This window comes from Amblyomma maculatum, chromosome 8 (assembly GCF_055883805.1).
Source record: "Amblyomma maculatum isolate TAMU_Amacu chromosome 8, ASM5588380v1, whole genome shotgun sequence".
NCBI classification, from domain to species: domain Eukaryota; kingdom Metazoa; phylum Arthropoda; class Arachnida; order Ixodida; family Ixodidae; genus Amblyomma; species Amblyomma maculatum.
Window position 1 is genome coordinate 114,618,778 of NC_139351.1, and position 12,050 is coordinate 114,630,827.

Here is a 12,050-nt window from a genome sequence, read left to right on the forward strand (position 1 = left end):
CATGTACAAACTGCGGGTGCGACGAGACTATAGGCCACATTCTTTGTGAGTGCCCCATATACAGCGAGGAAAGACAGTGTCTATGCCATGCGCTGGAGCGTCTAGATGGACGCCCACTGACTGAAATTAAGGTCCTATAGGTCCCTGGCCACGGCGATCGTCTGCGGTGAAGGCCTCCCAAGCACTGCTCCGCTTTGTGAAAAGCACAGGACTGATCGAAAGGACTTTTATACCCACCTACCCCTCTCTCCCAGTGCAGGGTAGCAAACTAGTTCCTTTACCGGTTAACCTCCCTGCCTTTCCTCCTCATCTTCCTCCTCCTCCTCTGCACATTCAAATATGTATGTTACATCGTACACATACACAGCAATTTGTACTCTCCACTTCATTGCAACTTGTACTCTCTCCATTAGAAAAGGCGGGGAGGTACCGGTTTGGCGTCAGCCACAGAGGCGGAAAGGGCTAAGAGAATAAATAGGGCACATGCCTACCGTGCGCTCGAAGGGATATACTCAACCGATATCGAGCTTTCAACCGATGAAATGAATATGGCGTCGAAATGTCGAAGACAGCAATGAATAAAAAAAATTGAAACCGAAATTAGTTTTTTTTTTTTTTCCCCACGCAAGGTAGAGCTTTTGAATACCTCTTCAACACAGCTGAAACTGGCACGAATTAGGCGTGAGCGAGTTAAAAAAAAAAAAAAAACAATTATTAAATGAAAGTAAACAGGACAAGGCATTGAGAACTGGATTCCATCGAGAGAGCTTGAGTTGTCTGGAGTAGACTTATGTTTCAGGCGAGATTCCGGAGCTCATCGGACGGTGCAAGGGCGCGACATCTGTCCTGCGGTTTTTACCGGCCGATCTCGAAAACAAGCCAATCGATCGCAGCGAGCATTCTAAAGCGTTTAGGATTGGCCAATAGCACGAAAAAAAAAATATATTCGCCTCTTAAAGCGCACTCATGTTAAAATGCAAAAAAAAAAAAAAAAGCAAAAATGAGAGACGACTGTCTGTATAAGCGCTTTCCAGAAGCAAGGCGTTTTTAAAGGAAGTCCTCTGTCCGACAAAACAGTTGTTGCTATTCGAAGAGCATACGCATTTGCGTGTATAGATCCCGGGAGACAACGTAGGTTTTGCATATAACGATGGAATGCACGTGTCAGGGCTTTGTGCGTAAAGTTAATAGCTCCCTTTAAATATAGACGCGAGATGGAGCTTGATAAGTACCAGCTTTGGTCCGGAAACAAGGGATATCGCATGACCTCTTTATCGGCTCACCTGCGTCTTACGGATGTGTTCTGCGCGAGTTTCGTAAGCGCGAATACGTGACGAAGAAAGGCTTAGTCTTCTACCGAAAGCTTTTAAATGCGTCACAAGTGTCCGCAAGCCACGCTTAGAGCAAGGCTTTAAAGGGGAAAAAAAAATAATATTCCTCAAGGCGACGCGTCGTCGGCAATATCTTCACGCGCCATCCGCAAGGATGAGTTAAAACGTTTCAACACCATACATTCTCGGTCACTTGAACGGAGGCCGTATTGTATACGCTGCACGGGGTCTGCGAAGACGACGTTCCTATATAGTAGCACTCATATATCGCTCGATCTCTTACGCCCAAGATGGGCGGCGAGATTTCTTGTCTGGCGAAAAGAAGCAAACAGAAGGTCGCTCTGACGGTTTCTTGCTTCTCGCAATTTTTATTTCGCGGAAAGTCATGAACGAATACGCGCGCAATAAGCGATATGTCTCCAGCAGCAAGCAGCCCGGTGGCTTCTTTCCTCGTATACATGGGCGAGCAAGCAATCGCTTAATGCTATGGTCGCTCGACGTATGCGGTGTACGGTAGCATATAGCCATTGTGGCTGAATAGGCTATGCATATTGACGCCATTTAAAGACACTACATGGCAAAACATTTGGCCTATGAGTTAGGCACAACGGAAAACAAACGGAGGTAAAATATCATAATAAAGAAGGCAGTTCCAATTTAAGGCTCAACCAGTTAAACAGAAAAGACAAAAGTCATTATTATGCTGTTTCGAGAATAAGAGATTCCCAGGTATTGTAGACAGGAGAGTGTTCTAGGACCGAATTCGCGCAGATTGAAGCAGTTTCAGCGCGACAGCTCTAAAGGACCCATTCTACAGAAAAATCAGGCACCGTCATTGTAAGTCAAAAACCACGAGCAAGCCTATACGGCAGGAGACGTGGCCGGGAATAGGCGGCACTGCCAATATTGGGTACATGCTAACACATTGGCCCTATATTTACCGGTGGATGCCAACACAATACCAATATTAGGCCAATTGTGCCTTGTGCTGCCTGACAATTAAATGGTCGGTGAGGTGTGTGACGCCATGAGGCTATATATTTGTATAGTAAGGAGGAGCTGCCAAGTCGGGCTTCGCCTTTGAGATTACAACGTAAGGTCGGATAGGAATCTAGAGATCTTGGTCGCATAATCAGACATGCTACTCCTAGGCCATGTAGGGATTTTCGTATGGTTTGCTTATTTAATACCGAGGTTTTCATCTATGTACGGTGGTATTGCACATAATGTGGCATCTTACTAGTGTGCCCCATTTAACTAGTGTGTGAGAGATAACAGAAGCACAAGTGAATGAATTAGTGATTAAACAAGTGTGACAAAGTGCATTCACACCAACAAGCATCCACAAGGGAAGCCTTACACTGGAGCATTTAACGTTGCTGCGTTGCGCCCTTAAGGAAATGAATTGTATCTAATTATTTTTCCAGATATCTAGTCGCATTTATCGAAAGTTGCATTGTTAACGCGATCCCGAGTAGTATTAGCAATTTTCTTGCATCTGTGGCAGAGAAAATGGCTGACCCTTATAACGTACATTAAGTTGACGGGTTCACGAGAGCGAACCGTCATCGCTGCAGGCGAGATTAGAGGGGACGACGAAAAAAAAAAATGCTCCGAAATTTCGAGTGGACTGAATTTTATCTCTGAACAGAAGAAATGCATATTTATTTCTGTTTTGATGCGTATTAGGATTACTGCCCTAACGTCTCCGTGTGCTGTGCGATGTCAGTGCACGTTAAAGAACCCCAGGTGGTCGAAATTTCCGGAGTCCTCCACTACGGCGTCTCTCATAGTCTGAGTTGCTTTTGGACGTTAAACACCACAAACCAACCTAAAGTCGGACTAAGCATGCTATAGAATCATACTAAAAACAAACAAACATTGTAGCACCATGAACACGTGCATTCAATTAGCTCAAGCAATGATATACAAAGGAAAACAAAAATGTCCAATATAATTAAATTAAGAAATTAGGCAAAAGGTAGCAAAATCTGGTGGTGCAGAAATCAGTAGACCAATTAAAACATAATGGGAAACAAGGCGCCGTAAACGCATATTTTTTGTTCCCCCGTAAGTCATACGTCCACTCACACTGCAGGGAACGAAACAGACGAAGAGGAAAGAATGCTAACGTATAGTTTTTCCATGATGTGTTTTTCCTAGTGCAGGCTTTCAAGTATAATTAAAATATTTCTTGAAATAACACCAATAAGCTCATCTGCATCACTCTCATTAATTACAACGAACGCAATTAAAATGAAAGCAAGCCTCGAGCCGCCATCCGCGGCATGCGCCCGCCAACAACTAACTAGTCGTCAGAATTTTAAACTATTTATTTTCTATCATTCTGTTCGCTGGGAACTCATGTCTTCATGCCGCGTCAGATTCCTCTACACTAGATCGTGCTTAAAGAGTGGTATATAATTTCGCGATAATGATTGTTTCTTACGGCAGTACTAGGGAAATTCCGTATAGGTTCGTTCCAAGTTTTGAACTAAGTTTTGAAACTTTTACGGCGGCTCTGCTACAGTTTCAGGGCAATGTTCCCTGTGTTCTTTAATGCTGAAAGCTAAAAAAAAAAAAAAGAAAACATGCTAAAAAAACCAGTAAATTAGGGATACAAGTAATGACGAGTTTCCATCCCGCCATGACATTTGTCCTACGGCACTCTGAAAAACATAAGAATCATTTCTACCTAAACTGGAAGCCCAAATGCATTATGAGGTTTTTAGCTATGGAAAAACACTAAACACCTCGCCAGCCAGACTGCTGTGGCGCTGCAACTAGCCCGCGCGGGGACGGGGGAGAGAGGGAGTTTGACGCTGAGTTCTGGTGCCGAGTCGTCGTGGTTATGAGAGGACGACTGCACGTGGCCTTGGTGATTCGTGTTTTGAAGCAGGCAAGTGAACGCGACAGCGCTGCTCATAGACAGCTGGGAGCGTCGCCATGTCAATCCCAGCCGTCGTGTATACGAACCTGTTAGCCTCGTTGCAATATAAACTGGACGGAACGGAGCGATTCCGCAATATGAATATAAATCTTGCGAAGACTGAGCGCTGTTGACATGAATGCCTACAGAATATATATATATATATATATATATATATATATATATATATATATATATATATGAAATGAGGGTGCTCGTTATAATCCATGAAGGAAAGAAGCCAACAGTCGGCGAGGCCAAGGAAAGCATTGGGGATTATACTTTGTCTTCTTTATTTTTTTTTTTATTTTTTTAATTTTTAACTTTTTGATTATCCAAGTAAAAATAAAAAAAAAAATAAAAAAGACAAAGTATAATCCCCAATGCTTTCCTTGGCCTCGCCGACTGTTGGCTTCTTTCCTTCATATATATATATATATATATATATATACAAGAAACAGCATCCACGGGTAAGAATTCAGATGAAATACGAAGCAATGCGAAATTAAAATATAGAATTACACAATAAATTCCCAGTGCAAAACTATAGCTGCTGTACAGTAATACAAATGAAATGAGTACCAGCGATTTCTCTGTGTGCGTGGGTGCTATTATCCTGAATATTGTGCCGACGTAAAGCAGTGACTATAATATGGCCGCAGAGTACACAAAGCACTGAGAAGAACAAAATGCTGGAAAATTCCAGTATGCAGAAGAGTGACGCAAATCAAAGGGGCCTGAGTGCTACTGAAGGTCGCGGTAGTAAACTACGACGGCTTTGTGAAACCTACAAATCCGCATAATCAGAATAGGATTCATCTTAAAACCATCTTACGATCACATTCGGAGCGCGCCGGAAGTACTTAAAACCTGAATGCTATTCAAAAATGAAGCGATGAACGTAGACCAAGGAAGGCACGTGTTTCTTTCGTTGTTTCACGCAGCACTCTTCCGAACTATCTGAGCCATCTCATTTCGTGGAAATGACATTTTCTGATGAGAAATCGCATTTTGTGGGGATATAGGGGATGATTAGTAACTGCAATGCATCTAAAAATAAAAATAAAAAAATCCATCGGCCGAGGAACAGATGGGCGGCGAAAATGAAAAAAAAAAAGAAATTCTTCATTCAAAGTGAAGGAACCTTGCAATATCGGCAGGTGACCCACAGAGTTACACGTGACAACAAACCTAATCAGCTATCGTGTTTCCCACGTATACGTAACACAAGAGCGCTATCTTTCCTGGCTTCTAGGTCACACCGATGCTCCAATCAATGCATTATTTCCAGCCGTCTGTTCCGGCGAGCGAATGTGCTTAGAAGTATACGCACCTGTAGTCGCCAGAGGACACGGTCGCCGCGCCGAACCGAACGACTCCAACTTTCCGGCGTCGAATCTGGATTCGTCTCATCGAGGCCTGCATCGTCATGACGCCTCCCGCCTTGCGCTCGATGCTCCAGTTTACTCCGCGCTGCACCTGCTCAGCCATGGCGGACTTATTCTCCACCGATTACGTCACAGGCCGCCGACTGCGTCACAGGAGCAGAAGGCAGACGCAGAAAGCACAAAAAGCGAGACAGCGCCGACCAGACGGAGTTAGTCCAGACGACGACAGCAGCCGCGATGTCGCTCTCTCAAACGCGCGAAAAACACCACGAAATGCGAACACTTCTGAGTCTAGTCGCAGTATTCCTGGTCGACACCGCCGTCTTCAACGTCAGCGCAAACATAAAGGCGTCAAGCTTCTCCTGCTGCTAGTCCTTGTCGTCCTCGATCAACGTGCGACGAGGAGGTGGCTGCTCCGTTGGCACGTAGACGATCACAACGATGACGACGACGTAGTCACACGACGTTGTGGCGACTCCCAAAGCACCGGTTGACCGACGAGAAGTGTGGGAACAAGAAGGATGGCCGCATCAATCAGCGCCGCGCGCACAGCGAGGGCGCTGTTAATTCTTTTCCGGCCTCTTTCTGTCGTCCTAGCTGGACGGCGGTCGTAACAAATGAGTGAAGAAGAAATGAAAGATACAAGGCGGAAGCGTCGATGTAATTACGGAAGACGAACACAGAGCAGCTATACAAGACACCGTTATTAGACGGTCCCGGAACGGCGCGCACAAGCGGGTCGGGCGGCGGAAGTCAAAGACGCATTCCAAAGTCGGCAGATGATATACTACTACCCGCACCAATTAGCGAGGGAACGAGCGAGCTTCGGGACGGAGAAAAACAGAAGGACGCTAAAAAGAAAAAAGAAAAAACACAGCAGCCCGCGAGCACACACACTTCACGCAGCTTCGCTCGTAGTAACTGTCGAACACGTACTAGAGAACCACAAAAAAAAAAAAAAAAAAAAAAAAAAAAAACAAGAAAGAAAAACAAGCTCAGTGGTGGGTAGTTGCGTACAATCGTATAGGACGCCACGCTGAGCCGAAGTCGAGTGTGTACAACAGGAGAGGCGGTTTGTACGGTGTACGCTGTCGCAGCCTCCACGACTTGGGAATTGCAAAAAGCAACGCTTAACTGCGATAGCAAGCGTCACTTTGCGAACCCGCCACTGAGACTTCCACAACTAGAGAACTGGGAGAGTCAGCCCGTCACCGAGAACGTCGTTCCTTCACTGGGAGAACAAACCCGTCATTGAGGAAGCCAGTGGGCACTGACACGGAACGTCGACGCAAATCCAGGCTACACCGACACAGCCGGAGGCAGGCTCTTGGCAAAACGGCAAAACGATGCTCGCAGCACAGTAGCTGCGACCACTCGACAGCGTTGTGCGTGCGTATACGTGCAATGACTGCTGCAGCGCTGAGAGTTGCCGCAAAAAGAACTCGGTCCAAGTCGCGACAGTCGCGACTCGTTTTCTCACCGACGACGACGTAGGGCTTATCCAACGGCAGTGCCGACGACGCAATGCAACGCAGAGCGCACGGGGAGGCGGAGGAGGTAGGTGGGTGGTGTCAGTCGATCGTTCCCGATAGCGTCGCGTTTGTAAAACTGTCGGCGCAGGAAAAACCGCACTGTTTCCTAATGCGGCGGCTGTCAGGTTGCCGATCGCCACAGACGGCTGTTTTCTTTTCTCGTTGCAGTAACACGACAACGGTGAGGAGGAAAGAGAACAAGAGGCGACAGGCGATGAGACTGCGACACCGAGAGAGAACAAATCAGCCTAAAGAGAGAGCAATGCAGAGAGAACGAAAGTCAAGAACCCTTTCTTTTTCTCGTTGTCGACACACCCACTATCTCTCTCTCTCTCTCTCTTTTGCACAACAAGGCTCTGTACTGAACAGAATGAGAAGGAGGGAAAAGGGAGCAGAACACACGTTCCGGCGCTCTTTCTCCACAGAATGCGACAAGCACAGGGGCAACACACTCGCGCACTCACGAAGGTGAACGGCGTGCAGTGCAGGCAAGGCAATGTCGAGCGTATGCGACAGCGGAGAAGTAATCGCTCCCCCGACGAAGGTCGTCGGCGTGTGGTCTTCGCCGCAGTTTATCCTCCTCAGAAGCAACAGCCCCCAACAGCAGCACAACGGCAGGCTTTTCTTCTCCCCGTTAGAGGTCACGGCGTGCGTTGCGTTCCTCAAAGATTACGATGTCGACGGCCAAGTGAGACGGCAATAGAGAGTCGAAAGCGGCGACATTTTCGCATGGAGGAAGCGAAGGGCGAAAAACACACACACACGCAAACGGAGAGAGAACAGTCGTGTTCGCAAGGGCGCCGCCGCACCATGCATAGTAATGATGTCAAAAGAGGCGCGCCTACCAGCCCGCTTCTACGGGATGAAGAGCCACGCACAACGGCGGTGTGAGCTAAAGGTAGCAGCGGCGGCGGCGTCAGCTTGCGAAGCACAGGCACCGCTCTCTGGGCGTCGTTGCCTCCGACCGGGGCGGAGGGCTACCATCACACATGCGACTCGCTGGGTACGTGTTCCGTTCCGAGAGCAAGAAGAGGGCGAAAAACTGGGGGAAAGGGCTGAGGTTGGGTGGAAGGTAGCCAAGATCAAAAGAGAGCAACGCCGCGGTCGGCGACAAGAGGATGAGAGAGATAGAGGAGGGGTGGGTGGGGGGCTCGGGCCTTGACGTCCCACACTCCAGACCCAGAAGCAACCGCAGCCGCTCCTTCATCAAGGAAAGCGCAGCCGCGGTTGAAACCTTCCCTCCTCCTGTCTCACACTCTCGCCTTTGGAACGCGGCTAGAGAGCTGCAGTGTGCCACCGTACGGCCGCCGGGGCCGAGGCCACTTGGGAATTCCTTCATTGCAACAGGTATGCTCACACGACCTCCCAGACGAAGACGACATGACGTGAGCCCGTTTGTTATTGGTGGGACCACGGAAAGAAACCTCGTGTTACTGAGAGAAGTGTCTGCCAGCAGGGGCACGACGAAGTTTCTTCGCCAAGAGTGCGCACAGCACGCGGTCGGTCTGTCGCTCGAATGGAAAAGTTGGCACAGATCGGTCGGTTACCGAAACAGCGTTGTCGAGCTAGCATGCAGCTGTAGGCCCGCTCGTCTCGCAAGAAACCGCAAGAAACCTCGGCTCCAAGCGGGTACGGGGACGACGTACAAAGGGCTGTCGTGCCGAACGCACAACGATTGACAGACCTCCACCTCTGTACGCTTGCGTTTCCAATTCCAGATTCTTAGGTGCCCTGTCCTCCCTCATTAATAATTATTATAACTTATTATAACTCGCCCAACAAAGCATCTTGGTAAGCCCTGTCCTCCGTCATCGATCTCTGTGCTGCATTCCTGTTCCGGTGCCTTTAGACTAAGATGATTTGCAACCAAGTAGCAATGAAGCCCTGTTAGGCCTAAGTTCATACACAACAACGGGATCTGTCGTAACATCTCGAACATGTGACGCTGCTGATTGCCTGGTTACCAAATGAGGCGAGCTTGCGTTGCGAAACAAGCTACACGACAGGTCGGTTGCGACCACATTCCGAACATGGCATCGGGGTGACACCGAAGACGCCGGCGTGCGCAGACTCTTCACAGTATCCGTCTCGCATGCGTGAGTCCGCAGCCAATAGTCGATAGGCAACAGCAATGCAGCAAGCCCTAGCTCAAGGTACATACAAGCTGTTCGTCGTTCCTGGCGTTGTGCAAGCTTCTTATTGTATCAACTGTTTAGGACTATGGCGCACGAGCTTGGCGACCTGGTTGCGAAGGCGTGCGTGGCTGAACGCGGCGCTTTTGAGGGCGCCGGTTCAGCTGAGTCACGCGGAAGCGACGAGGCCCGGGTCTTCTTTCGAGAGGAGCAAATGACAAGTGTCGCTGATTTCCGCGTGAAGCGCTCCTTATAACAACTTCTTCTTTTTTTTTTTTTTTTTACTGTCACTCTAATGACATCATGAAGGAAGGAATGATACGAAGATTGTGGGAGACGTATTGGAAAACTCACTCTAATGATATCATGGAGGAAGGAATGATATGAAGATTGTGGGACACGTATCGGAAAACACGTGCAGCTGCGGCATGTCATTCCGAAAAAGGGAGCTCTGAGTTACGTTAGGTTTCCATCGCTGTTTGCTAAAAATACGCTGCCTATTATTTTGTTATGCTGAAAGGCGGACGTAACCAACTCAAAGATAACATACATATGACAAATGCTGCTCAGCTTAATTAGGAGGCACAGGGGAATTTCAGCGATAACTGAGTCTGCCGACCAAAATGGCATTCTTTATTAGTTTGGAACTCAACATGTAGCTATGGAGATGGAGGGGGGAGTGCTGACAGAAGGAAACAATTGCGGAAGGAATTTTTCATTTCCAGGGAATGTGTAAATTTTGGCGAAAATTGAATATTTGCGGAGGTTCAGAAAGCTTCACGAATCAATATGGTCTATTTATTTGAACGTTTGCACAGTACTCAATATTCTGCTCGGGAAGTGGCCTCAAATAGTGAATTAACAGTCGGTCACGGCACGGAATATCGCTGATGGTTTGCAAGCAAACTAAGTGCCCTTCTAAAAGGGCGGACACCTTACCTATCTGGCAGCGTAGAATGACTGTCGGTAGAAAATAGCAGAAATTAGAACATAAATAGAAGATAGAACATTGAAGTAAAGTTTTTGTCCGGCTAGTTGGTCATTATGACATGAAGAAAGCAGCGCGAATGAAGTAGCCTCTTCAAGTAGACTTCTTTTCACCTGCGGGCTGCTTTATGCGTGCTGTATTTTTTGCGTTTTTTTTTCTTTCAGTTTTCATGCCAAGACAGGATATGTAGGGATGCGGATCTTGTGGGTTGGGTTGGATGGATGAATGGAATATAGGAGCGTCCCCTTTGAAACGGGCTGGTAGCAGTAGCTATCATGCTCATTTTTCTCCCTATATCTTAATTATTGATTTAGAATGGTTAACTAAACCATCATTCTCTTCATTAAATTTTTGTTCCTACATTACTAACATTATGTCACTTCTCTGCTTTAAGCCACCAATATTCCAGTCGTGTTTTGCTAGTTTCCACCGCCGGTTTATTCACCCGGCCACTGTTATCTCTAAACCCCATAGCTTCAGGAACAGTGATTGCGCCTGCATCAACTTCCGGATGGATACCATTACATTCGAGTATAATATGGTCAATTGTTTCACTGGAGTTACCACATACAGCACATGCGTCATCTCCATTGTTAAATTTCTTTTTGTAGCTGCGTGTTCTAAGGCACCCTGATCTAGCTTCAAAAAGTAGAGCACTGCCTCGAGTTATCAAAGAAATCTTCCTTCCTGATCTGCATTTTCCACTTTCGGTATAATTCCACACTCTGTTTCTTTTCCATTGAATTTATCAAATTTTTACCTTCTGTGTTTTTCACCTGTTGCTTAATGCTCTTTATTTCTCCGTCCTTGTGACTAGCACACTTACTAGTTAGTTTCCTAGTTCTTTTCCTCCCTTGTGAGTCAACGCTTTTCAAGTACAGGTATTTAAATACTTTAGCTGCCCATCTGATACTGTCCAATTTCCTCAGGCGTTCCTCATATAATATTTTACTCTGAGCTTCCCGTACTTCGAAAGATTGGTTGCTCGCAATGGTTGGTTGCTCGCAATGGTTGGTTGCTCGCAATGGCGTCATCTACAACAAAAGACTTTGTGCACAGGTACATGATGTGACATTAAAAATAAAAAAAAAAATTCATAGGCTGTAAATATAGCTTCTGAATCCCACTCAAAACACCTAAGCATGTGTGAAACTTAGTTTGCTAATATATATATGATGCGGAAAATAGCAGCCATCGAAAAGCGCCTTCGTTGGCTCAAGGCCTAAGCGCCTGGATAAAGCTCACATGAGGCCCGATTCACGACGAAGTATACATCACCTGGCCTTGCATTATAGTTTCTGCACGTAACCTGAAATGACAAATCTGAAATTAAATACATTACAGGATGATTTCCTTTTCCTCTTGATTGCAAGGATCAGCAGTCACAAAGGAAAAACAAAGCAGCTTCGATGGATAGCTAGACAAGAGGACGGAAGAATGGAGACGGACGGATCTGTTTTCGTCAAAACAATTCTATCGGAGAGGACCACAGGTAGACTGAATCGCAGAGCTGTCACCCCCACTCTTGGCATATACCTGCAGCGAACAACCGCTCGGTGGGATGTTTACAAAACAGCTTGTGCACATAGATTATGCAGGGAAAAGAAAAAATATATAATGCGGAGAAAATAAGGCGGAATGACATCCGGCCTCCGCTATAGAGTGGAGAAGGACGATCGTAGTAGACAAGCGCATGCATAGTGTTTGCGTGCGAGGTCTTGGAGAAGAGCTGGTACTCGTAGCTCGCGTT

General features: G+C 46.8%; 1 protein-coding gene across 5 annotated transcripts in view; it reads right to left on the reverse strand.

Moving 5' to 3' along the window:
- dnc (phosphodiesterase dunce) overlaps positions 1–12,050 on the reverse strand; it is a 526,810-nt gene that overhangs the window by 239,890 nt on the left and 274,870 nt on the right. The window contains exon 1 of one of the 5 annotated variants that reach the window (XM_084577297.1): positions 5,594–5,912. The exons of the other annotated variants lie outside the window; for them this stretch is intronic. Within the exon in view, the coding sequence (XP_084433423.1) occupies positions 5,594–5,751 (158 nt within the window). The 5' untranslated portion in view covers positions 5,752–5,912. Of the gene's footprint in view, positions 1–5,593; positions 5,913–12,050 lie in introns of those variants that run through there. 5 annotated transcript variants of the gene reach the window in all.